General features: G+C 44.7%; 1 protein-coding gene across 13 annotated transcripts in view; it reads left to right on the forward strand.

The window, feature by feature from the left end:
• Positions 1-27,040, forward strand: part of RYR1 (ryanodine receptor 1) — a 302,237-nt gene that overhangs the window by 49,149 nt on the left and 226,048 nt on the right. For all 13 annotated transcript variants that reach the window (XM_073598714.1, XM_073598720.1, XM_073598713.1 and 10 more), the window contains exons 2-3: positions 17,229-17,348; positions 21,312-21,416. In XM_073598714.1, coding sequence (XP_073454815.1) covers positions 17,229-17,348; positions 21,312-21,416 — 225 coding nt within the window. The remainder of the gene's footprint in view (positions 1-17,228; positions 17,349-21,311; positions 21,417-27,040) is intronic.

Genomic DNA, 27,040 nt, shown 5'->3' on the forward strand with positions numbered 1-27,040 from the left:
TAAACCAAATAAATTTCATAGGATAATAAAGTTCATCAATAAAGTGTCCTTTTTTGTGTTTCACATCCCACATCAATGTGTCCAAGTAAATAAATAAATCAAACACATCCCAGTGGTGATAGACGTGCATATATGAAGAAATCCTTAAGTGATGGTGTGATCACTCCGTGTGTGCTAACAGCTCACTTCACATCAAGACCCTTCCTTTTTTACAGCACTGGTGCTTTTGGTTGCAATATCCAGTAGGGTACTATTGATTTTTATGTTTTATATATTTATTTGTTATTTGGACATTCACTTGAACTTTATTGATGAATTTGATCTGTATATGGAATTTTTCCTTTTTTATCTATTTATTCCACTTTGTTTGCACCTTTTTAATTATGTACAACACTGGTGATTTTAGTTGTTGGCCTCATTCACACGAGGTGGATCCGCTGCCACGGAGTCCGCCAGCTCAGTGAGAGATCTCTCCGTTGATCTCCGCTGAGCCAGCAGATGACAGGTCCCTCTCTGCTCACTGAGCGGGGAGGGGCTTGTCGAGCACCACTGCTTCCTATGGAGAGATCGGACGAAAATGGACAGCATGTCCGTTTTCATCAGATCTCACCCGATTCGACAGAGACGGATGCGAACGTAGGTCCACCAAAGAAACTGACAGGCGAACCTGTACGGTCTATCCGTGTGAAAGGGGCTTAATATCCAGTAGGGTATTATTGATCTCTGTTATTGATGTTCCTTATGTTTATTTGCTTATTTGTACATTCATCTGAACCTCTTGTAGCACAGAATTAGGGAAAGCCACACAGTCACTACAAGTCCCAGCATGTCCAGGACTCACCCCTCCTCCATGTTGGTTTCCTGTCACTTCCTCACATATAGGATGTTCCCAGTACAGCGGGAGATGAGAGAAGTCTCAGTCCCACTCAATGTAGAAGCCCCCCCAGCCATGTCAGTGTCCTGGACTTTAGAATGCTCGAACTTCCTCCGGCATCTGACCTCTTGCTGAGCATGCTTGCAGTATCACCATCTCCTAATGGCTCCAGCTTAAAAGCTCATATCCTCAGCCGGGCCCTGCCATGAGTGAGGACAGGTGAAGGGGGGCGGGAGGCAATGAGAGATAAGTGTGCACGGACTTGTAGTGAGAGATATAAGGGGTGGAGGGGGCAGAACCAGCTCACAGAGCAGCAGGGACAGGGAGAACACTCACGCTGCTTGGAGGCGGCCGAGATGCGGCGTTCTGTGGAAGAAAATGGAGAGCTGATGTCCCGCCCATTCAACTCAGCGGCCCAGTTCCACCTGACCCCGGAGGGGAGTGGTCTGTCACATATTATTCCTCACATAAAGGTTTCTCAAGTAACCCCCCACACAGGCACAGCGGCATAAAACCTGATGTGACAGGGACCCAGCATGGGCCACCCTGAAGCAGGGGCCGGGTCACTGTGGCAACCCCTGTGATCCCTGACGCTACGCCCATGGTAAGAGGCCCGGTGTGTTGGTGCTTGGTGGAGGATTTACTACTATTCACCTGTGGTTTGTCTGGTCATACACCTTGGGTGACCCCTAAGATATATGGACTCTTTATGAACTTTATCTGCTGTTTACACACTAGTGTCTGAGGACACTTATGAACTTCTGTGTTTTATCTGTCTTTTAGCGCTGCATATTTTTTCTTTTTACAATTGATTTATGACCTGTCTAGTTATTGAGGAATGTTTTAAATGAACGTTTTCGCACCTGAAGCCCAACCTTAAAGTGCAAGTTCATCTTTATAATATTTTGTACAAAGAGTGACAAAATATGTATATGAGTGCTTGGAATTTAATCTGCTCAGCCAGTAAACTGTATGATTTAATGCTGAATTTTCCTGCTTTTATCTAGGGCTAATTTGGCATAACAGTCTACGCTACGACAGACAATAGGTGTTTCACCATTTCATGTGTTTACCAGACTATACTTATGGTGTAGTTATGGGAGCAAGTATCCCCATTGGAAGGTTTTGCCTTAATTCATGTTCTGGTGAAAACCCCAAATTTTGGATTTACCCCTATTTTAATTCCCAGTGACATTGGTGATCAGGACAGTTGGGAACAATGAATCCCCCTAACAAGAACACAGACATCAATATAAGTCTAACAGTGGTTCTAACTCAACCACTGGGAAAGCCGTCAGAGCCGACAGCCAATCGCAGGAGGAGGAGGCGGCATTCTCCAACACGCAGCCGCACATATACACACCCAGGCCCTGGGCAAAGAGTGTGCGGGAGGGACGGTTGCCCTAGGCACTGTGGTATCATAAAAGAAACCTGAAGGTTAACACTGCGCTAGAGAAAAATTTAATTGAGTTTTGAAAACATGAAGAAAAGTATAGAAAAGCTGCCAGCACCAATAAGTCCAATACTAAACTCAAATGAATTAAAATAAAATAAAAATGCAGCGCTAATGGAATGATATAAAAAATATAAATCCAAAAAGAGTGATGGTGAAAAAAATTTAAATAAATAAAAACTAAAGCAACTAGCACACCAAAAATGACTAAGGGTGATAGCCCAACTGATTCTAACACAACAGACACAGAAATGTTATGTTAAAAAATGAAGATGAGAGTAGTGGTTAAAAAAAATTCTCACATAGAAAACTAAGGCAGATATCACAAAAAATTCCTTAAATTGAATGTAAATTAAAAATAAGTAAAGTTATGAATAGTGAAAAAAATGACACAAACCAATCACTGAAAAAAAGAATAAACAAAAAAATCCCAATTACAAATAGTGCAAAAAATAGTTCCGATTTTGCAAAAGAAATTCCAACCAGCAAAAAAGTCCATATATAATGTGAAAGTGATGCTCCAAAAGGAAATGTAGTGAAAAGAAAGTCCAACATCCAAGATAGTTCACACCCAAGTGAGAATTGAGGCTCCTTACCAACTATAGATGACCACCGTAAAGGTAGTCTCACCAGGCACTTGGGAAATTCAGGTCTCCCACTAACCTATACCGACATCTGCAGTTGAAGCTGAGATCATGGTATTCAGAAAACAAAAACAAAGAATGCTCCCATAGTGTAATAGTTCATACAAGGTCATTTAATAAGCTGAATAAATTGCACTTTCATCCTTTGAAAGCGTAACAACAGTGGTGTATCAAAGATGGAGATCGCGGCGTCTCCACAAGCTTCCTCCCGCTTACTGTGTTGTCCCATCAATCTCTTAAGTAAAAACATAATGACGTCACTGTCACAGGCTCCACTGTGGTATCATGTGATGTGGGGGGGGGATTTGTATTGGAAGGGGGAATTTTTGGGGCGGCAGGGGGGTAAGTATTGTTTTAGGAGGGGAAGTTGAGGGGGAGCTAAGAGTAATGAATCAGGGGGATTTGTGTTGGGAAGGGGAAAGAAGATTTATGCTAGGAGGGGGGATTTGGGGGAAATTTGTGCAGGGAGGGGTATTTGAAGTAGGGGGCAAAAGATGTGTACTAGGAGGGACATTTTAGGGGTAGAGGATTTGTGCTAGGAGGGGTGAATATTTTTTTGGGGGGGTAAAGACTTGTGCTGAGGGAGGAGGTATTTCAGCAGGGGGTCAGATTTGTATTGGGAAGAGGGGGGATTTATGCTTAGGAGGTAAGCATGCAGATTTGTTTTTGTGAGGGGATGTTTGCTAACACATAATGCTCCTACATCTTTGGGGAGGGGGGGCGCAGTTTGGCATGTTTGCCCTGGGCTCTAGATGACCATGTCCCACAATTGTACACACCACTTGCATATGTGCCGCTGCGGGTGGGAAATGCCTCTGCTGTCTATTATTGGCTGTCGACTTTGACCGCTTCCCAGTGGGATAGCTCAAGTGAGTTCTAGTCCGAACCCACCCAAGTTTTTATTTTTTCCTTTTATTTCTATGTTAACTGCCTTGATTGACACTTTTTCTTATAGCTAAATAGCTGAAACTCGAAACACACACACACTCCACCCCTTCCCCAGCCTGTTCAACAGGGCCATATGGAAAGTCAATTAGTGAGAGAAGGTCACAAAAGGCTACTGCTGTGCTCTATCCTTAGAAACCCCAGAATAGTCTGCAAAACCAGTGTCATGGGTGTGCCTTGTTTAAAATATTATACAGTATGTAAATTTTTCCAGTGTAGGTTTGAATCTGATTTACTTCTACTGTATATGCCAGCAGACAGTTTATCCTTCAGGCAGTTTGATAAATTATGTTGTGTCTATGTGAATGTTTTTGTAAGCCAAAACCTGACAGCATTACTATCAGCAGACTTTAAATATGTTGGATGGACAAAGTAATGCACTGTTAGAACAGGATAAGTAATGACTTAAATGTGTCATGATTATCAGGAGAACTGGACTAGAATTCTATCACTACTGAGTGCTAACATAAGTGCTGACAGCTAATGCAGACATAACAATGAGTAGTGATATGCTTGTGAATGGTGATATGCCAGTATAATGTACGGGATTAGTTGTAATCCTCATTATACTCATGCTGCCACTGTAGCCTTTGTCCCTGCCTCAGCTCCCTTCTGGCCATTCTTGCTTTCTGCAGCAAATGATGACTTGAGATGCTTAAAGGGTAACTCCACTTTCGTGGGAAAAAAATTGCAAATAAAGAAAAAATAATAAAGTACATATAATTGTAACACTAATCATATTGTAATTAATTATTATTAAAAATTACCTTTTCTTTTCAATCTGCAGCCACTGTAATTTTCTGAGAATGCATTGCAATATGGCTACCTGGAGTTGTTCTGTACACAGAGTGTGTAAAGAACGCCCCCAAGAAACATAATTTCCTGATTGTGTGATTGGCTCATCAATTTTCCCAGAAGTCTGCCTAAGATACAAGTCAGATTTCAGGCTTCCATCTAAGGCCCCTTTCACATTTATACGACTTCAAAGTCGCGCGATTTTACCACGATTTCGCAGTGGCTATTTTGCCGTGATTTTACCGCGATTTTGGAGCAGTACTACTTTGTACGACTTTGCCACAACTTTGGAATTAACAAATGAAAACATACAGTAGTTGGTATGAATCATGAGGGGGAACTCCACGCCAAATTTTAACTAAAAAACGGGCGTAGGTTCCCCCCCAGGGGCATACCAGGCCCTTAGGTCTGGAATGGATCTTAAGGGGAACCCCCTACGCCGAAAAATCGTCGTGGGGTCCCCCCCAAAATCCATACCAAAACCTTATCAGAGCACGCAGCCCGGCCGGTCAGGAATGGGGGTGGGGACGAGAGAGCGCCCCCCCCCCCCCTCCTGGACCGTACCAGGCCACATGCCCTCAACATGGGGGGGTGGGTGCTTTGGGGCATGGGGGGGCGCCCTGCGGGCCCCCCCCACCCCAAAGCACATTGTCCCCATGTTGATGAGGACAAGGGCCTCTTCCCGACAACCCTGGCCGTTGGTTGTCGGGTCTGCGGGCGGCTTATCGGAATCCGGAAGCCCCCTTTAATAAAGGGGCCCCCAGATCCCGGCCCCCCACCCTTTGTGAATGAGTATGGGGTACATCGTAACCCCTACCCATTCACATAGGGAAAAAAGTGTCAATAAAAAAACACACTACACAGGTTTTTAAAGTAATTTATTAGACAGCTCCGGGGTCTTCTTCCGACCTCGGGGGTCTCTCCGGCATCTCCTCCCGGTGTCCTGATCTTCTGCCGGCTCCTCCGCTATCTTCTGCAGCTCTATTGCTAGCGGTGGCCCGGACTTCTGCCTTTGCGGGCGGGGGGCTTATCGGAATCCGGGAGCCCCCTTTAATAAGGGGGCTCCCGGTGGCCCGGACTTCTGCCTTCTTCTTTTCTTCCAATGTTGACACGACGCTCTCTCCAGCTGGAATGCTCCCTGAGCGCTCCGCAATGGACTTATATAGGCGGTGACCCCGCCCCCTTATGAGGTCACTGTCCCGGGGCATGCTGGGACTGTGCCGTCATAAGGGGGCGTGGTCAACATCACCCAGTGACCACGCCCGCTTATGACGGCACAGTCCCAGCATGCCCTGGGACAGTGGCCTCATAAGGGGGCGGGGTCATCGCCTATTTAAGTCCATTGCGGAGTGCTCAGAGAGCATTCCAGACGGAGAGAGCGTCGTGTCAACATTGGAAGGAAAGAAGGCGGCAGAAGGCAGAAGTCCGGGCCACCGCTAGCAATAGAGCTGCAGAAGATAGCGGAGGAGCCGGCAGAAGATCAGGACACCGGGAGGAGACGCCAGAGAGACCCCCGAAGTCGGAAGAAGACCCCGGAGCTGTCTAATAAATTACTTTAAAAACCTGTGTAGTGTGTTTTTTTTATTGACACTTTTTTCCCTATGTGAATGGGTAGGGGTACGATGTACCCCATACTCATTCACAAAGGGTGGGGGGCCGGATTTGGGGGCCCCTTTATTAAAGGGGGCTCCCGGATTCCGAAAAGCTGCCCGCAGACCCAACAACCAACGGCCAGGGTTGTCGGGAAGAGGCCCTTGTCATCATCAACATGGGGACAAGGTGCTTTGGGGTGGGGGGGCCCGTAGGGTGCCCCCCATGCCCCAAAGCGCTCACCCCCTCATGTTGAGAGCATGCGGCCTGGTACGGTCCAGGGGGGGGGGGGGCGCTCGTCCCCACCCCCATTCCTGATCGGCCGGGCTGCGTGCTCGGATAAGGGTCTGGTATGGATTTTGGGGGGGACCCCACGCCGATTTTTCAGCGTAGGGGGTTCCCCTTAAGATCCATACCAGACCTAAGGGCCTGGGTATGCCCCTGGGGGGGAACCCACGCCCGTTTTTTCATTTAAAACTTGGCGCGGCGTTCCCCTTCATGGTTCATACCAGACAGCTGTCAGCACTGCCTGTCGCTCATCGCGAAAGGAAAAAAATGTTTTCCTTTCCCGATCAGCGAGCCAGGCTTGTGCTTACAAAGTCGTACTGAAATCGTGTCTATATTATTCAGGCACGATTTGCATGCTACTTGAGGGTTTAACATTGAGGTCTATGGAGTACAACTCGCATAGAAGTTGGACCAAAGTAGTGCAGGGACTACTTTGAAGTCGGCACAACCTAAAGTCGTGCCAATATGAATGGTAGTCATTGAAAATCATGGAGAATGACTTGTCATACGATTTTGCAGTAATAAGTGTGAAAGGGGCCTAAAGGGATGCAGGCCCAGCAGATTTCCTCATTAGTCCCCTGTAGCTGCACACCTGACAGTTAATTATGAAACCACTCCCATTAGACCCGCTCAGTACAGAGGCACAGACAAACACACATGGATTTCTTCAGAATAACAAAAAGTAGGAATCTGCGACAAAGGGTGTTATAATCCTTGCAATGTACATAGATCACCCAGAGGGGAATGTTTTTTTTCTCAACAAAAGTGGAGTTACGCTTTAAGTAATAAGTTAAATTACTTTTTCATTTCAAAATAAATGGCAAAAGGGCCATGAAACGGATGATAAACCTGAAGTAAACTTTTGTATAGCTACCATGGACGCATAGATTTCAATCAGGTTTTTTTTTTGAAGCACGTGAATAGAGCCAGAGACTCTAATAGACTTCAAAAAAGGGTGGGCTCGGTGCAGAGAGCACTGCGTCCCGAACCCACCCAGTTGTGTAATGATTGGCTGAAAGGAGAGGCGTCCCTCCTAGGAGGAGGAGGGAGGAGACGCACAGTGGAGAAGCCGCCGCCCCTTTGCGCTGGACGAAAGCGCTGCCCGCGCCATAGATGCGGTAAGGTAAGTGTCGGGATCGTAACCGAATTCCCGGGGGGGGGGGGTGCAGATGACCCGACCAACCAGGGGGGCTGGTGTCTGTGGGGTTCACTGTGTGCCGCCCCCCCAAATTGGCATTGGTGGCTACTAATTTTCTTATACGCTGATCATTACTGAAAGCCAGGAAGACTTTCAAGGACAGGCTCCTCAAAATGTGTGCTATATATTGGAAATTTGGGGCATTTGTTAAATATAGAAACATAGAAAAGTTATGTCAGAAAAAGACAGAGTAGACCAAGTCTGCCCATTTTTTTTAAATGTATTTAATTTTTTTTTTGTCTGAGTATAGCTCTATGTTTGTCCCAAGCATGTTTAACCCTCCTGGCAGTATTCTCAAATGTGGCTCAGGGTTAAATTTCAGCACCATTAGCGGCAACCCCGAGCCAGGGAGGCTACAGGTATTTACTATTGACTGTCTTACTACCTCTGCTGGTAGTTTATTCCAAGCATTAACTACCCTTATGGTGACTGACTTCCACTGACTTCCAAAGTGCCAATGTTTCAAGTTTCTTCCCTTACTTCTTCTTCCTTTCCTTCTCTTTTCCTTTCTTCTCTCGTTTCATTTTCTCCTCTTTTTCTCCCCTATTTCTAATGGGGCGTACACACGGTCGGACTTTCTGGAAAGCTAGGCCAGACGTTCTTGCCGCCAGACTTCCGGCGGACTACCGCCGGACTTTCTGAACGGCCAGACTTGCCTACACACGGCCGGACTTTCCGGAATCCGGTCTTCCCGACGGACTTCCGCCGGACTTTCAGAATGAACGGACTTTCCCACACACGGACAAGTCTGTTCATTTTGAACGTGACTCGGGTACGACGGAACTAGAAAAGGAATTCAATCTCGCCGCTTTTTTTGGCGAGATTGAAACCTTGCGAGCCCCGTCGAAGGCATCCCAGGCCCTTAGGTCTGGTATGGAACTTTAAGGGGAACCCCCTACGCCGAAAAACCGGCGTGGGGTCCCCCCAAAATCCATACCAGACCCCGATCCGAGCACGCAGCCCGGCCGGTCAGGAAAGGGGTGAGGACGAGCGAGCGCCCCCCCCTCCCCTCCTGAACCATACCAGGCCACATGCCCTCAACATGGGGGGTGCTTTGGGGGAGGGGGCGCCTTGCGGTGCCCCCCCACCACAAAGCACCTTGTCCCCATGTTGATGAGGACAAGGGCCTCTTCCCGACAACCCTGGCCGTTGGTTGTCGGGGTCTGCGGGCGGGGGGCTTATCGGAATCCGGGAGCCCCCTATAATAAGAGGGCCCCCAGATCCCGGCCCCCCCACCCTATGTGAATGAGTATGGGGTACATGGTACCCCTACCCATTCACCTAGGGAAAAAGTGTAAATAATAAAACACAACACAGGTTTTTAAAATATTTTATTAAACAGCTCCGGGGGGGGGGATCTTGCTCCAGCTTCGGGGGGTCCCTCCGGTTCCTCTTCTCCCGGCGTCCGGTTGGTTCTTCGGCCGGCCCCTCCGCTGTCTTCAGGTAGCTCTATTGCCAGCGGAGGTCCGGGCTTCTGGGCTTCTGGGCTTCTCTTCCCCAGATGTTGACACGACGCTCTCTCCGGCTGGACTGGTCTCTGAGGGCTCCGTTGTGACTTATATAGGCAGAGACCCCGCCCCCATATGATGTCACAGTCCCTGGGCATGCTGGGACTGTGACGTTTTAGGGGCGTGGTCAACCACGGGGGCGTGCCCAGGGACTGTGACATCATATAGGGGCGGGGTCTCCGCCTATATAAGTCACAACGGAGCCCTCAGAGACCAGTCCAGCCGGAGAGAGCGTCGTGTCAACATCTGGGGAAGAGAAGCCCAGAAGCCCAGAAGCCCGGACCTCCGCTGGCAATAGAGCTACCTGAAGACAGCGGAGGGGCCGGCCGAAGAACTAACCGGACGCCGGGAGAAGAGGAACCGGAGGGACCCCCGAAGCCGGAGCAAGATCCCCCCCACGGAGCTGTTTAATAAAATATTTTAAAAACCTGTGTTGTGTTTTATTATTTACACTTTTTCCCTAGGTAAATGGGTAGGGGTACCATGTACCCCATACTCATTCACATAGGGTGGGGGGGCCGGGATCTGGGGGCCCTCTTATTATAGGGGGCTCCCGGATTCCGATAAGCCCCCCGCCCGCAGACCCCGACAACCAACGGCCAGGGTTGTCGGGAAGAGGCCCTTGTCCTCATCAACATGGGGACAAGGTGCTTTGTGGTGGGGGGGCACCGCAAGGCGCCCCCTCCCCCAAAGCACCCCCCATGTTGAGGGCATGCAGCCTGGTACGGTTCAGGAGGAGGGGGGTGCTCGCTCGTCCCCACCCCCTTTCCTGACCGGCCGGGCTGCGTGCTCGGATCGGGGTCTGGTATGGATTTTGGGGGGACCCCCACGCCGGTTTTTCGGTGTAGGGGGTTCCCCTTAAAGTTCCATACCAGACCTAAGGGCCTGGGATGCCCCCCGCGCTCGCCGCAATGGAAAAATTTGTTTTTCCTATTACAGCGAGCGCGAGATGCAGTAACCTGCTCCTCCGTCGTATCTGGTCCGTCGGACCAGCATACAGACGAACGGGCTTTCCGTCAGGAACTGAGTCCGGCGGAGTTACGACGTAAGATTTGAAGCAAGTTTCAAATCTAAAGTACGTCGGATTTCCGGACAAAACGGTCCGATGGAGACCACACACGGTCGGATTGTCCGCCGGATTTGGTCCGGCGGCGTCCGTCGGACTTTTGCATGTGAAAAGTCCGACCGTGTGTACGCCCCATTACCTCTTATTTAGGTCCTCATTTCTCTCCCCTCCCCCCTTTTCTTTCCTTTCCTCTCTTTTCCCTTTCCCTGTTGCTTTCCTTTCCTCTTTGCTTTCCTGTCCTTTCCCTTTACTTAATTAATCAAAAATGCAACAGCGCTAGTTTCTATACCAGGGGTAGGCAACCCCCGGCACTGGTGCCGCAAGCGTCACTCGAAGCCTCTTTTGCTGGCACTTGACTCCCTCCTCATCAGCAGAGCAGCGCAGGGAAGTGTCAGTGAGACACTAATGCATTCCAATTTCAGAATTCCCCACCCTGCACTGAGGGGAAGGCACTGTGCCCCCACACAAAGATGAGAAACATTGTTTGGTTCTCTAACTTTGCTGTAGCTGCGATCGTCAGCTTTTGTGATGGGAAAGAGAATGGGTGCAGTTCTGCGGGGGGGGGGGGGGGGGGGTGCAGTTCTGCGGGGGGGGGGGGGGGGTCCCTGTTTCCAAGAGGAGGAGGACTGTCATTGGCCACTGCTACAGCCAATCACAGTCCTGCTAGCTCACACCCAACTTTTCCTGTGGAGCAGAGTGCCGCACTTTTTCTCAGCTGCGGGGGCTCAACTTATGATCCTGCACACAGGCCCACTGCTTTCAGAAAATGCCCCTGACCTGAGCTCAACATTGCGCATCCATTCCAGATGCTTGTATGTGACATCACATACATCACATACATCACATACAGTGGCGGCTGGTACTCAAAATTATAAAAAAAAATAAAAATACTGAAACCCCTCCCCATCAATTGCAACCTCATTGTGCCCATTAAATGCAGCCACTGTGCCCATCAATTGCAGCCATTGTGTCCATCATATGCAGCCACGTGTGCCCATCATATGCAGCCACTTTTGCCCATCATATGCAGCCACTTGTGCCCATCAAATGCAGCCACTTGTGCCCATCATATGCAGCCATTGTGCTCATCAAACGCAGCCACCGTGCCCATCAAATGCAGCCACTTGTGCCCATCATATGCAGCCACTTGTGCCCATCAAATGCAGCCACTTATGCCCATCAAATGCAGCAACTTGTGCCCATCATATGCAGCCATTGTGCTCATCAAACGCAGCCACCGTGCCCATCAAATGCAGTCACTTGTGCCCGTCAAATGCAGCCACTTGTGCCGATCAATGCAGCCACTTGTGCCCGTCATATGCAGCCATTGTGCCCATAAAATGAAGCCACTTGTGTCCGTCAAATGCAGCCACTTGTGCCCGTCAAATGCAGCCACTTGTTCCCAGTATATGCAGCCACTTGTGCCCAGTATATGCAGCCACTTGTGCCCATCATATGCAGCCACTGTGCCCACCGACCCCCCCCCCCACTCGCAAGGCTTGTGGCTCTGGCAGCACCCCCAACCCCCCTGTGCGCGGCTCTGACAGACCCCCTGGCTGGCACTTGCCGCCAGGCAGCAGCTCCTCTTAGTGCACCAGAGTGGCAGCGACCCCTTCTCCAGCGTGTGTATCCTCCAATAGGGTGGCCTGGCGCTTTGGCCAATCAGGAAACAGGTCTGACGCCCTGCCTCCTGATTGGTGGGGAGGAAGGTTAGTGTGAAAATAGCGAAAATTAATTCGCTATCGTCACACAATTGGGCGGGATCAGGGCGCACTCTCTGCGCCCCGAGCCCACCCTATTTTGAAGCCTTTTAGAGCCTCTGGCTCTAATCAGGTGCTTCAAAAAGTACCACCCCCTCCATAGGAATCCATGAGTCCGGTGTCCTGAAAGGGGCCGGGCACATGGATGGGGGGGCTGACACCCGTGTGCTCACAATGCACGGGCCGCCACTGATTACATACATCACAGACATCACATACAAGCACGCGGCCTGGATGCGAGAGTTGGATCAGCAGGATGAGTGTGACAGGACAGGTAGATGTGTTACATCTCTGCTTTCTTTCACTATTCTGCATATCACGCATATCATAGATGAGAAGAGGGTACAGCGGTGAAGTAGATGAGTAGGGGGGTACAGCAGTGGGGAAAATGAGCAGAAGGGGTTCAGAGGTGGGACAGAAGAGCAGGAGGTACAGCGGTGGGGCAGATATGCAGGGAGGTACAGTGGTGGAAGAGATGAGAAGGGGCTTCAGCAGTGGGACAGAAGAACAGGGGGTACGGTGATGGGGCAGATGAGCAGGGGGTTCAGTGTTGGGGCAGATGAGAAGGGGGTTCAGTGATGGGACAGAAAACCAGGGGGGGTAGAGCAGTGGGGCAGATGTGAAAGGAGGTGTATTGGTGGGACAGATGAGCAGGGGGAACAGAGGTGAAGCAGAAGAGTAGGGGTTACAGAGGTGAGACAGATGTGCAGGAGGTACATTGGTGGGGCAGATGAGAAAGCGGGTTACAGTGGTGGGGCAGATGAGTTCAGTGTTAGGACAGATGAGAAGGTGATTCAGTAGTGAGACAGAAGAGCATGGATTTACGTCGGTGGAGCAGATGTGCAGGGAGGTACAGTGGTGGGACAGATGAGCAGCGGGGTTACAGTGGTGGGACAGAAGAGAAAGGTGGTACATCAGGGGGGCAGATGTGCAGGAGGTACAGAAGTGGGAGGGGTGAGAAGAAGGATTCAGCGGTGGGACAGAAAAGCAGAGGGTTACAGTGGTGAAACAGATTAGCAGGGGGGACAGTGATCGGAGGTGTGAAGGTGAATGAGTTGGGGCTGATCTAAAGCGTGAGAGTGCAGGATGGTAATTTCTCACTACTACTCAAGTAGTTTACAGCATTTACTTTTTTCGTGACAGAGTGTGAAGTTGACATTTTTTTGTAATAAAATTGGCACTCTCAATTTCTTTGAAAATATTTTTTGGCACACTTTACTCAAATGGTTGCCTACCCCTGTTCAATACTAATCCTACAATACTGTAGGATCCTACACTAATTTCTACAATACTGTGTTTTACTAAATGTAATACATCAATTCAAACAATAAATATAAATGTTACAAATATTGTGCCTTGCTAAAGTATTCACCCCCTTGGCTTTTTAGCTATTTTGTTACATTACAGCCTTTAGTTCGAAGTTTATTTAATCTGATTTATATGTGATGGATCAGAATACAATAGTCTAAGTTGGTGAAGTAAAATTAGAAAAATATATACATAAAACTATTTTTCAGAAATAAAAAACTGATAATTGGCATGTGCGTATGTATTCACCCCCTTTGTTATAAAGCCCATAAAAAGATCTGGTGCAACCAATTACCTTCAGAAGTCACATAATTAGTGAAATGATGTCCACCTATGTGCAATCTAAGTATCACATGATCTGTCATTACATATACACACCTTTTTGAAAGGCCCCAGAGGCTGCAACACCTAAGCAAGAGGCACCACTAACCAAATACTGCCACGAAGACCAAGGAACTCTCCAAACAAGTAAGGGACAATGTTGTTGAGAAGTACAAGTCAGGGTTAGGTTATAAAAAGAATATCCAAATCTTTGATGATCCCTAGGAGCACCATCAAATCTATCATAACCAAATGTAAAGAACATGGCACAACAGCAAACCTGCCAAGAGACGGCCGCACACCAAAACTCACGGACCGGGCAAGGAGGGCATTAATCAGAGAGGCAGCACAGAGACCTAAGGTAACCCTGGAGGAGCTGCAGAGTTCCACAGCAGAGACTGGAGTATCTGTACATAGGACAACAATAAGCCATACGCTCCATAGAGTTGGGCTTTATGGCAGAGTGGCCAGAAGAAAGCCATTACTTTCAGCAAAAAACAAAATGGCATGTTTTGAGTTTGCAAAAAGGCATGTGGGAGACTCCCAAAATGTATGGAGGAAGGTACTTTGGTCTGATGAGACTAAAATTGAACTTTTTGGCCATCAAAGAAAACGCTATGTCTGGCCCAAACCCAACACATCACATCACCCAAAGAACACCATCCCCACAGTGAAACATGGTGGTGGCAGCATCATGCTGTGGGGATGTTTTTCAGCAGTCGGGACTGGGAAACTGGTCAAAGTTGAGGGAAAGATGGATGGTGCTAAATACAGGGATATTCTTGAGCAAAACCTGTACCACTCTGTGTGTGATTTGAGGTTAGGACGGAGGTTCACCTTCCAGCAGGACAATGACCCCAAACACACTGCTAAAGCAACACTTGAGTGGTTTAAGGGGAAACATGTAAATGTGTTGGAATGGCCTAATCAAAGCCCAGACGTCAATCCAATAGAAAATCTGTGGTCAGACTTAAAGATTGCTGTTCACAAGCGCAAACCATCCAACTTGAAGGAGCTGGAGCAGTTTTGCAAGGAGGAATGGGAAAAAATCCCAGTGGTAAGATGTGGCAAGCTCATAGAGACTTATCTAAAGCGACTTGGAGCTGTGATAGCCGCAAAAGGTGGCTCTACAAAGTATTGACTTTAGGGGGGGTGAATAGGTATGCACATTGACCTTTTGTGTTATTTTGTCCTATTTGTTGTTTGCTTCACAATAAAAAAAACATCTTCAAAGTTGTGGGCATGTTCTGTAAATTAAATGATACAAATTCTCAAATAATCCATGTTAATTCCAGGTTGTGAGGCAACAAGACACGAAAAATGCCAAGGGGGGTGAATACTTTTGCAAGGCACTGTACTTATATTGTTAGTGTAACAAACTAAGTGCTAAGTGCAAATAAAGAACAAAGTGCTGAGTACAGATAAAAAAGTGGCGTGTTATCCATATTCATAAATAAAATATTTCCAAAGCTGTGTCCAAAAATCCTTTTTTTTTTCAAAAATCGAGTGTCCAAAAATTATTCCTTTATAAGGTGCCAAGTGCCGGACCACAGCTAATATCTTACATTAACTTTTTACTTCAGTGCACCACCAAAGTGATCACCGCCACCATTTGCTCCGAAAAACTCACCTACAACAACATTTCTGGTATCTTTAAAAACTAGCAATAAAGCGCATGGATTCAAAAATGGCTTCTCCTGCTTCTCTTCTCCTCTCGCAGCCGCATTTTTTAATAACCACGGGACCAGCCTCCAACATACCACTCATAGAGGAAGAACCAGCACAGTGTAAAACCGCCAATTTATTTATAAAACCAACATTACACCAAGCACAATTGCATGTAAAGTGTTCCAGCCGAACGGCTGCAGTCACTACTTATGATCTGGCACCATATGGAGGAATAATTATTGGGCACTTAATTTAAAAATATATACTTTTGGACACAGCTTTGTTATTATTTTATTTATTTATGAACTTGGATATCACATGTCACTTTGTTTTTCATCTGCACTTTGTTGGTTACACTGTAACAAAATATGTATTTGCAACCTATTTATTGTTTAAATTGATGTATTACATTGTGAAACACATAGTATTGTAGAAATTAGTGTAGTATCCTCTACTATAGTATTGTAGGATTAATATAGAAACCAGCGCTGTTCCATTTTTGATAAATTACTTTTTGGGTGAGTTTCTCACTTTAGGAATAGCTGCTGGACCTGTTTTTGGGATTCTATGGCACAGTTCATTTATTCTTCACTCTTTCTTTCCTTGGATCTTCATTTCCTTTCTTCTTTCCTTTCCTCTTCCCTTTCTCATCTTTTTTTTTTCTTACCTCTTCCTTTAATACCCCTTCCTCTCTATTCCTTTTATCTTTCTTTTCTCTAATTCCCTCTTCCCTTCTTTTCTCTTTCCTTACCTCTTCCTTTAGTTCTCCTTCCTTTTCATTGCTTTCGTTTTTAATTTCCTTCCCCCTTTCCCTTCCCTTCTCTTCCCTTACCCTTCCTTCCATTCAACCTTCCCCTTGCTTCCCTTCCCCTTTCTCACTGTATCCTTCCCTCTCTTTTTTTATCTTTCCCTTTCTTTTCTTTCTTCTTTCTTACTTTAACTCTCCCTTTCCTTTTATCTCCCCTTTGCCTTGATTTCTTTTAGTGTTTCCTTTTTTTCTGCCTTTCTTTTTGCTTCCCTTTCCTCTCCTCTTCCTTTCCCCTTCTATATTTTCTTTAAATTCCATTTCTTGTGAAATATGATTCAGTGAGAAATATAAGAGTTGCATTTGTAGACTGATTCTGAAGATGAGTGGTCCAGGGCTGTGTCCTTATTCTTTTTTCTTCATGATGACACACTGACATGGAACATGTATTTGCATATTGGCTATTTGGACCCCAGTATGCAAGGTCAGCTCCCACATTTCCCTCCTGAAAGATTACCTTTTATAAAGAGATGTAGAGTTGAAAATATACATTTACTAGCTTGTGGTGGGTAGTGTAAGACAATGTTTCTCAACTCCAGTCCTCAAGTACCCCCAACAGGTCATGTTTTCAGGATTTCCCTCAGATGAAACGGCCGTGGTAATTACTAAAACAGTAAAACTGATCAAATCAAGTGCAAAATAATGGAAAGCCTGAAAACATGACTTGTTGGGGGTACTTGAGGACAGGAGTTGAGAAACATTGGCATAAGGGACATGTGCATTGTGCAGTCTTCTTGAAACTCCTTAGGCAATAAAAGGTATTGCCAGAAAGCTACATCCTTATTTTCTGCTGATTTGTTAAAACTGTATAACACGCTACCAACTGCAACCAACAGTGTAGAAACTCAGTGATGAGCCTGGTGTAGGGGCACCACTCAAAGCACCATCTCTAGTCTGATGGTGGGCTTAGCTGTTTGTTTACAGTGGACCATTTATTGATAAAGGATGTCATCATGTTGCAAATTCAACTCCTTATATAATTTCTGTTTGTGTCTAATTTAATAGGAGGATGTGGTTGTCCTACAATGCAGTGCTACAATTCGAAAAGAAAACCTTAAGATGTGCATGGGAGTCGAAGGCTTCGGCAATCGCCTCTGCTACCTGGAATCAACGTCTAATGCTCAGGTAACATTAATATCCAATAACTACAATGGTTAAAGAAAACTTATTTAACTCTTGTTGCTGTCAATGCTGTTTTTATTGTTTTTCGTACACATGTTTAAAAAATACTTTTAGGCCTGAAAACTAAGTAAAACTCCCAACATATATTTTTGAACACAGATACTGTGAAGAATACAATAGTAGTTCCAAATTTTTATGTTGCATGATATTTGTGCAATGATTTATCAAGTGCAAATCTTCAGTAAAAAAATATTACACTAAAGTTTATTATAGGGCACAAAAATATAATATATTACCCAATTTTCTGGTAACATATAAAAGAGGATGTTGCACAGAGTAGATAGATACCCAGCATGTCAAGCTTAAAATTGTGCATGACTGTAAAACAATAACAAACTTTGGTAACCTATATTTTCCATAGGGGACAATTTAAAAATCCATAAAGGTCACTTTAAAGTTAACCAAGCACGGTGATATTTAACATGTAGTGGAAGCATGTAAGCCGCCCGACAAATGTGTTTTACATTTGTATGTATTTGGGGGCAGAGCAGGCTCCGATTTTTTTTTTTGGAGGAGGGTTTAAGTGCTTAGGTGTAACCTTATTTTATAGCACTTTGTTTTCCTCTTTTTTTATATCACATACTACACATATCACACTGGCATCCCAGTCTTAGTCCGTAGGGTTCAGTACTGAGTTGGCCCACCCTTTGCAGCTATAACAGCTTCAACTTTTCTGGGAAGGCTGTCCACAAGGTTTAGGAGTGTGTCTATGGGAATGTTTGCACTTCTTCCAAAAGCATGTTTGTGAGGTCAGGCACTGATGTGGACGAGAAGGCCTGGCTTGCAGTCTCCGCTCTAATATATCCCAAAGGTGTTCTATCAGGTTGAGGTCAGGACTCTGTGCAGGCCAGTCAAGTTCCTCCACCCAAAACTCGCTCATCCATGTCTTTATGGACCTTGCTTTGTGCACTGGTGCGCAGTCATGTTGGAACAGGAAGGGGCCATCCCCAAACTGTTCCCACAAAGTTGGGAACACGAAATTGTCCAAAATGTCTTGGTATGCTGACGCCTTAAGAGTTCCCTTCACTGAAACTGAGGGGCCAAGCCCAACCCCTGAAAAACAACCCCACACCATAATCCCCCCTCCACCAAATGACTTGAACCAGTGCACAAAGCAAGGTCCATAAAGACAGGGATAAGTGAGTTTAGGGTGGAGGAAATTGATTGGACTGCCCAGAGTCCTGACCTCAAGCCGATAGAACACCTTTGGGATGAATTAGAGTGGAGACCGCGAGCCGGGCCTTCTTGTCCAACATCAGTGCCTGACCTCACAAATGTGCTTGTTGGAGAATGGTCAAACATTCCCATAGACCCACTCCTAAACCTTGTGGACAGCCTTCCCAGAAGAGTTGAAGCTGTTATAGCTGCAAAGGGTGGGCCAACTCAATATTGAACCCTATGGACTAACACTGGGATGCCATTAAAGTTCATATGTGTGTAAAGCCCTCCCAATACTTTTGACAATATAGTGCAGGTGACAAAAAGTGTCCTATGTGATGTAATTTCTTTGTGACATGTTCTCTTTAATGAGACCTGATGTCTTCTCTACCCTCCATTAAAGCTAATAGAATGCAGATCACACTTCCTTGACCACAGCAGCCAGGGAAAATGATGCCTGGAACTGGAAGTGAAATTATACATGCCGCTTCTGGATTCTGTGCAGCTAATGGAGATCAGTGAATGGATGGTTTCCCTCACCTTCAGCTGGTGATGTCTGCCATGTGGGTGGGACAGCAGACAGGAGTGTGTAAAAAACCCCTGCTGGTACTTATGTAAGCCTTACGTTGATGGCAGCAAAAGGGTTAAAGTCCACTTTCAGGCAAAACTTATTTCTTTTTTATTTTCCAAGATTTTTATTAAGTTTTCAAGAATAAACATAGATGTTAACCATCTAATCTCAAAAGTACATTTAAGAGGATGTCTAATGGGGCTCATACCCCTGCATGAAAAGTCAGTACAGTAAGTGGATAAATCAATATACAAAAAACATAGTAACCTAATGAACAATATTGAACATCCCCCCCCACCACCACCACCACCACCACCATATGTTTTCATTATTAATACCATGGTTTATGTTAGATGTAGCATTGTCCAATCCGGGGTGTCTTCAATTGGATGAAATTTCTACAAGTTATCAGAATTAGCACAATAATTTTTTTTAACTTTAAGCTCTAATCAAATTAGTGAAATGGAGGAGGGGGATACCGTTGCCTATAATGAAACTGGAAGGGCTTAAGTAGCATTTGAATAGTGGTATGGGAACCTATAATATCTGATCTTATAATAAAGGAGATCTACAGATGGATACATTCATTTTAAACTGCTTACCCACTACCTTTAAAGTAAGCACTTTATCGAGGTGGTAGTGAGATAGTATAGACTTAAATGGTTTTGAGAACTAAGAGTGAAGAGAAATTAAATGAGAAGAGAAAAAAAAGAGGAAGAGCAGGGTAGGGACTGGGGTATAGATAAAAGGGTAGGAAGGGTAATAGGAACAGATAGAGGGAAGGCCATCTCCTCCTCTGTCGTTCGTACATTTCCATGCTAAGGTGTGCACAGGCCAGCTATGTGTTAAGCATAGACTGCTGTTTCCATATAGTGGTGCCAACAGGCCCAGATGGATCTATACTTGGTCTGCGTTTCCCTTGCCTGATGTGCAAGTTTCTCCATGCGTGCGATTCTATCTTCTTGTTTAAGCCAATCAGATATGGTTGGCAGGGACATGGAAAACCATTGTACCGGCACGCACATCTTCGCCGCATTAACTAGGTACATGGCCAGGGACCAGTGGTATACTTTGCGAGACAGAGTAGAGTAATGGAGAAGGAACTGGGCCGGGGTGAAATCTAGCGTATATATAGTGATACGGCAGATAAGTCTGTGGATTTCTTTCCAGTAAGGTTGGCTTTTAGGACAGGACCACCAGATGTGTAGGAAAGATCCTAAATCATTGTGACATCGCCAACACCTTAGAGAAATTGTGGGAGTGAATTGAAGTCTTGGGGGGGTTCTATATAAGCGTGAGTATAATTTGAATCCATTCTCCTGTACGGATACATTGACAGTACTCTTTTGGATATGTAGAAAGATTTGCTCCCATTCCTAAGTAGAGAGGTCTAGATCTAGGTCTTGTTCCCAGCGTTGACACGCTTTACTGGATTTTGGCTGATAGTCCGCAAAAGAGCATAGATATCTGATATGAGATGTCTTTGGGGTTCCTTCTGCGTGCAAATGGCTTCAAAAGGTGTAAGTCAGGGATCGTCAAGCTACGACCCTCCAGCTGTTGTGGAACTACACATCCCATGAGGCATTGTAAAACTCTGACATTCACAGACATGACTAGGCATGATGGGAATTGTAGTTGCTGAACAACTGGAGGGCCGTAGTTTGATGACCCCTGGTGTAAGTTGTCGTGACCACTCTGAGGGGAGAGAGGGGGGGCCTAAAAAGTGCCTTGGTTGCACATAGGACCAAAAGGGAAAAGAATGGCCTGTCGGCAAAACTTACTTCATATCAGAAACGGGGAAAAACTAAATCATGTTTTTGATTTGATCTGTGTTCCTTTTGGAGAGATTTACTTTTGTTTCTGTCACTGTGAGGACAAGAAGTGATTGGAAATCTCTCCCACAGGGAAACCAAAATTTTTTTTTTTTATCCAAAACAAAACAAAAAAAAATATTATCTGGAGCTAAGCTTTAAAAATTATAGTGAAATTCATGTTTTAATATATATCTAACTCTTGGCTATCTTCGCACGTTGTTGTAGATATGTTTGGGGGGGGGGGGGTTTCAGTCTTTTTGGTTGTTCTTTAATGTTTTCCTACCTTATTTCTTATTCTGTTTCTCCTTTCCACTGTCCGTTTCCTCTACATAACCACATGCCTATATTTATATCCTCTTCCAGAATGCACCTCCCGATCTTGCTATTTGCTGCTTTATTCTGGAGCAGTCTCTGTCAGTTCGAGCCCTGCAAGAAATGCTGGCAAATACAGTGGAGATGGGAAGTGAGGTATGGTTCATGAATTCCTTTGCCTGGCTTACAACTTGCATCGTGTTTGCCATCTGTTTGTTGGTTGTCATTCTTGCTTTGCTGTTGCATCATATCCTACATTTGCTCCACTGCTACCATCCCTTCAAGGAAACCTTCATGGAATTATGTTGTTCATTAAACTTATATTTTTGTATTACCAGGTTCTCTTATTACAGACATGAATTATCTTTCTTCTTTATCTTTTTATGTTTTTATGTTTTTTCTTTGTGTACTGTTTGTTCATTGCCAAGAAACTTTAGATTCTTGTAATTTTTAATCACAAATCTAGTCTGCTTGCCAAATCTCGTCAACTTTGCTTCTAAAAATGAACTAGTTTATAGATCTGATGCTACTGATGTCTACACGATGTTGTGTAAAATCTTCTGGGAAAAGTATTCTGGATTTCTGGGATCCCCCAATCCTGCAGACCAGGAATTCTCCAGCCAGTGCTGTGTCCATGCAGTGCAGAACATCGGGTTTTCTTCAAAGTGGTCGTAAACCTCTAAAATGAAGACGAACAAAGCATAGCCTCATATAATATGTACTTGCCTCAGTCCATAGCACCTAGTGTGGATCATGGTTGTTCTCTCTTTTCTCTGCAATCTGCATCTTTCCCTTCTGACAGCTTTTCCTGGCACCTGTCAAATCATGGTGACTCCCCCTCCCCTCTAACACACAGCAGGCGATTGCAATATTCAGATATAAATGTTTCCCAGTGAGGCTGTGTAGAATGTGATGTGTCTATTCCCTTCACTCAGGTGCCGATTACACTCAGCTCTCTGCTCTATGCAGTGTATGATGTCAGATCCCTGCCCCCTGCCATTTAGTAGCTGAGAAATACCATGTGCTTTGTATACTTTATATAGCTGTGGAGGAGAGAGGTCCATAAGAGGCGCAGGGGCCCCTAGTTTGCATAGTCACACACATAAAATTATTTATTTTTAAATAACTGATAATATAACTAACATTTTTAACACCTTAAAAAATGTTAGTCATATTAGCATTTATTTAAAAATCAATCGTGCTGTGTGTGTGGCTGTGCATTGTGTGGGGCGCCGGACTAATAGTTTTCTTTTAGGTCCGTCGTTTTTTACAAGCATGTGATTAGAGCCTGGGGCTCTAATTAGCTTGTCTTATGTTGTCCACGGGGCACAGAGCACTACGCCCCAAACCCTCCCACTTTGTGACTTTAGCAAATCAATATTCGCCATCGTTTTCCAGCTTCTCGTCCCAGCAGGACAGGAGGCTGAAAATTTGGAACCCGGAAAAGAAGACCGGGTTAGCACGGAAACTGCGGCCCCTGGTATCAGGGGAGCAGTGACCCTTGCAAGGCTCTGTTTGTGGGGTGAGTGCAGACCTTGAGGCGCCCCCCACCCCAACTTTTTTAACACCAGCCTCCACTATAAACAGGTACAACTTATGTGAGACAATTTGCTTCATCACTGTGTATCATCTGAGGCTAGTCACTTTAGTGGGCTTTATTATCACTGTAATGGTGACCCCACCAGCAGGTTATACTTACACTCCCTCAGCTGTCAGGAGTAGATGCCTCGTGCTTCCAGAGAGAATCTGAGAAATCCCTTGGCCTCTGTAAGCTCCAAATTGTGTCTTTGAGCCTACACAAAGCTAGCTTGCTTTACTCCAAATGTCCAAATAGAATGGCAAGGGAGGGAACGGAGGGTAAGCATAAGCAACTGTGAGTGCTATCATTAAAGCAAACCTGTTGTGTTGCTCTCCATGGACCACACTTTTATGTCCTTGCTCTGCTCACACTGCACTTTACAGGAAAAATTACATTCAAAAATGTTTTACATTTGAGAGAAGAATGTTGTACAGCAAAAAAATCACTGGCTAGAGTTTATCCTTCAGAAGAAATGCTTGGTAATTTTCTATGTATTTTCTTTATTTACTATGCTCAGGACAAAATAGTTAAAAGTTTAAATGTTTCTCTTTTTTAATTGGGTAAATATGAAATATTGATATATATTTTTTTCATATTTACTATTAACAGCCAGCACATTAAAAATTAGGCTCTTTTTTACACGTTCACCAGGATAACCTTAACTGCTTTACTGAAGCTAGCCTAGAGCTGAAAAGCTGACACCCAAATTAAACTCACGCATCAGAATGAGTCAGAGAAGTAACTCCTTTTCCTATCCTCCTCTCTCCCTGAAAATTGAAATATGAAATTTCAATGACGGAGAGACAACCACCAAGGCAGGAGATACAGATGCACTCTCTAGAAAACCCAGAATGCTCTGCAAATTCAGGAGTGGATCCTGTAGTAAAGCTGTTTTAACAAAATAATATTTTGTTTTTAAAAAGGTATAAGACATGGGTGTGAAAATGTAGTGACCGAAAGATATTCTTATTTCCCTTGAAAGAGACCAGTATAAGGAGGACAGATCTACTTATAACTAAACTTCTGCTAAGCAACCTTCGGAGGTCTCCCTTTCTCTGCTGCAGCGGCCGTCTCCATTGTTTACAGTCTGTCCAGCTATATGACATTCATTGTTCACAGGGCCGGTGTCCTTTAATTACTTGAGACTTTATGTTAAAAGCAGTGCCAGATTTAGACCTTGGGGGACCTGGGGCACTTCAAGTTCGGGGGCCCCTTAACATAGAAATTCAATTATATGACAAATAAAAAAGTGAACTGAAATGAATGATAAACTGTATTTGTTCTAAAAAAAAAATATGTTCGGTTCCGAAGAAGACCCTTGTCAATTTTTTTCTTAAATCTATTAATTGTTAGAATACACATTACACGGGTAATTGGAACTGGCAAGTCATACATCACGGTTATGCATCCCACTACAATATTTACAAAAAGTCTTTCTTCCTGCACTTAGCATCTGCAAAATCTTTAGCTTAAAGGAGTTTTAAAGGCAGAAGGTTTTTTATTTCAATGCATATGCATTAAAATTAAAAAAAACTTTTGTATGTAGCATCCTCCCCAGCACCCCCTAATTACTTACCTGAGCCCCATCTCTCTCCAGCAATGTCCATGAATGTCTAAGTCATCCAGGACACTCCTCCTGATTGGCTGAGACGCAGCAGTGGTGCCATTGGCTCCTGCAGCTGTCAATTAAAGTCAGTTAGCCCATCAGGGGAGAGGGGGGGTGGGGCCAGGTCAGGCTCCATGTACTAGACACACGGAGCTGTGACTCTGCTTGGGTGCCCCCATAGGAAGCTGCTTACTGTTGGGGCACTCGATTGGAGGGAAAGGCCAGGGCCAGCAAAGAGGGACCCGAGAAGAGAAGGATACAGTCTGCCCTGTGCAAAACCAACTGCACAGACAAGGTAAGTATAACATGTTTGTTATTTTAAAAAAACACAAAAAAAAAAAGCGAGCCTTTACAATCACTTTAAACCGGCCATAGATGGATTGAATCTCGGCGGGTTCAGCAGGGACCGGCTGAGATCCCATTGATCTATGGGCAGGCTAGTTATACCCAAGCTGACCTATTGATTAACTTGGGTACAACCAGCCTCTCAGATTTTTTAAATGCGATTATTGCTGGTGGCTTTAGCAGTAATCATTGTGTTCTGCCCATCAGAAAGGCTCCCCACTGGCAGAATACAATAGCGCAGGAAAGAAAATTGCATAATCTGTGGACTAGTACAAAATATGAAGTGCAGCACTAAATTAAACTGAAAATATAAATGACACAATGCCTACCAGCATGTGAAAAATAAAGTGCAATGATCAATATGCAATATCACTATAACTAATATGCAGCATTGAATAAGAGTGAAATTAATGAAATCAACATACAACTAACATAATACAATATAGCATATGACATACTGTAATGTGCAAACATGCAATAAACAAATGTGCAAATTGTGCAATATGGCATACCAAAGTGAACAAAAAAATACATTTTTCATATGTGACTAATATACAAATATAAAAATCTGATAAAAAAGAAAGAAAAGTTCTTGTGAACTAATGTTCAGTGAAGGAGATCCCACTAGTATTCAGTGGAGGAGAACCCACAAGAAGTGGACAGCGTTGGTCAGATGTTTGGCAGCGTGTCACTGTTACCCATCACCATAGTTTACCATCCGGTGTACATAGAGGCTTCTGGTGAGAGATGCTTGGACATCCTTCTAGCGAATCTTTGAATCCAAACAAGCGCTTTGTGACCCCCCCGAGTAAGGATGGTCGCTGGCTTTCTGGTAAGCCTTTTATCTTAACTATGGTGATGGGTGACACGCTGCCAAATATCTGACCAACGCTGTCTACTTCTTGTGAGTTCTCCTCCACTGAATACTAGTGGGATCTCCTTCACTGAACATTAGTTCATAAGAACTTTTCTTTCTTTTTTATCATATTTTTATATTTGTTTAGTCACATATAAAAAAAAAAAAATGTATTCACTTTGGTATGCCATATTGCACAATTTGCACATTTGTTTATTGCACGTTTGCACATTATACTATGTAATATGCTATATTGTATTATGTTAGTTGTACGTTGATTTTATTAATTTCACTATTATTCAATGTTGCATATTAGTTATAGTGATATTGCACATTGATCATTGCACATTGCACTTTATATTTTGTACTACTTCTTCGTGCCCAATATCTGGGTTATAGTGTTCAGCTGCTGATTCTTTAACCGAGCGCAGATATAATAATTTTTATACATATAATCTGTGGACTGCCTAACTCATCATATCATCTTGAGGACACTGCTCTCAACAGCCAGTAGGCACAGAGCACTTGGTCTTTCCTGTGTCATTGTGGTTCTCAGATAATTCTTTATCAGTGCTAATCCCTGAATGACCTTTCTCCTGAACATCTAGTGACCATCATGGCTACATTAGAGCTACATTACCACCTGGAAAGGTATCAACAATCCGTTCATCATGTAATAAAACTGTCTATTGAGATGGAGTGAAACATGACTTGAGCTTGGCAAAGACTGCAAACTGGACAATTACCTCAATGAACACAATGCTGAAGTTTTTAAAGGAAAATAAGTGTCATTTTTTTTAAAAAAGGAAGTCTGGGGCTTCCACTTGGAGGGAGGCCCAGGACTATTACCGCTTTACCCCCTTATAAATCTGGCACTGGTTAAGATTACATATCCTCAGTTCATGGCTCCCTTCAAGCCATTTATAGCTGAAGAGAATTTATTTTGACATACTGTAAACACCAGGGGAGGCCTCATCAGTGCTATGGAGGGAAGTAGGAAGCTGGGTGGACTAAAGTAATTTAGCTTATGGACAGCGGGCTTTAGCAAACGTTTATTAAATAAACCTTTTTGAACTCTGATATAATTAAACTGAGTTTGCCTCCGGCTTTTTGGGTTGCTGCTGCTCCTTGGAATGATTGTGCTGTGTATGGCACATACCTACATGTGTAGACAGCACCTAAGTATCAAAAACCTTGACCAAGCCTGATCAACTTGTCTTCGGCTATAGCAGCAATATGGCACAGGTCCATTAAGTCATATAGCCCTGCCTATCTTGCCTAGGAGAGCCATTACATCTGAACTCTAAGAGGTACCATTCACTTAATCATCATTTTGGTGGTTGGCTTACACTTGAGGTTTCTCCAGCAAGACACTAGAAAGTCTATGTATACAT

The sequence above is a fragment of the Aquarana catesbeiana genome, linkage group LG09 (genome assembly GCF_042186555.1).
Source record: "Aquarana catesbeiana isolate 2022-GZ linkage group LG09, ASM4218655v1, whole genome shotgun sequence".
Classification (NCBI taxonomy): Eukaryota; Metazoa; Chordata; class Amphibia; order Anura; family Ranidae; genus Aquarana; species Aquarana catesbeiana.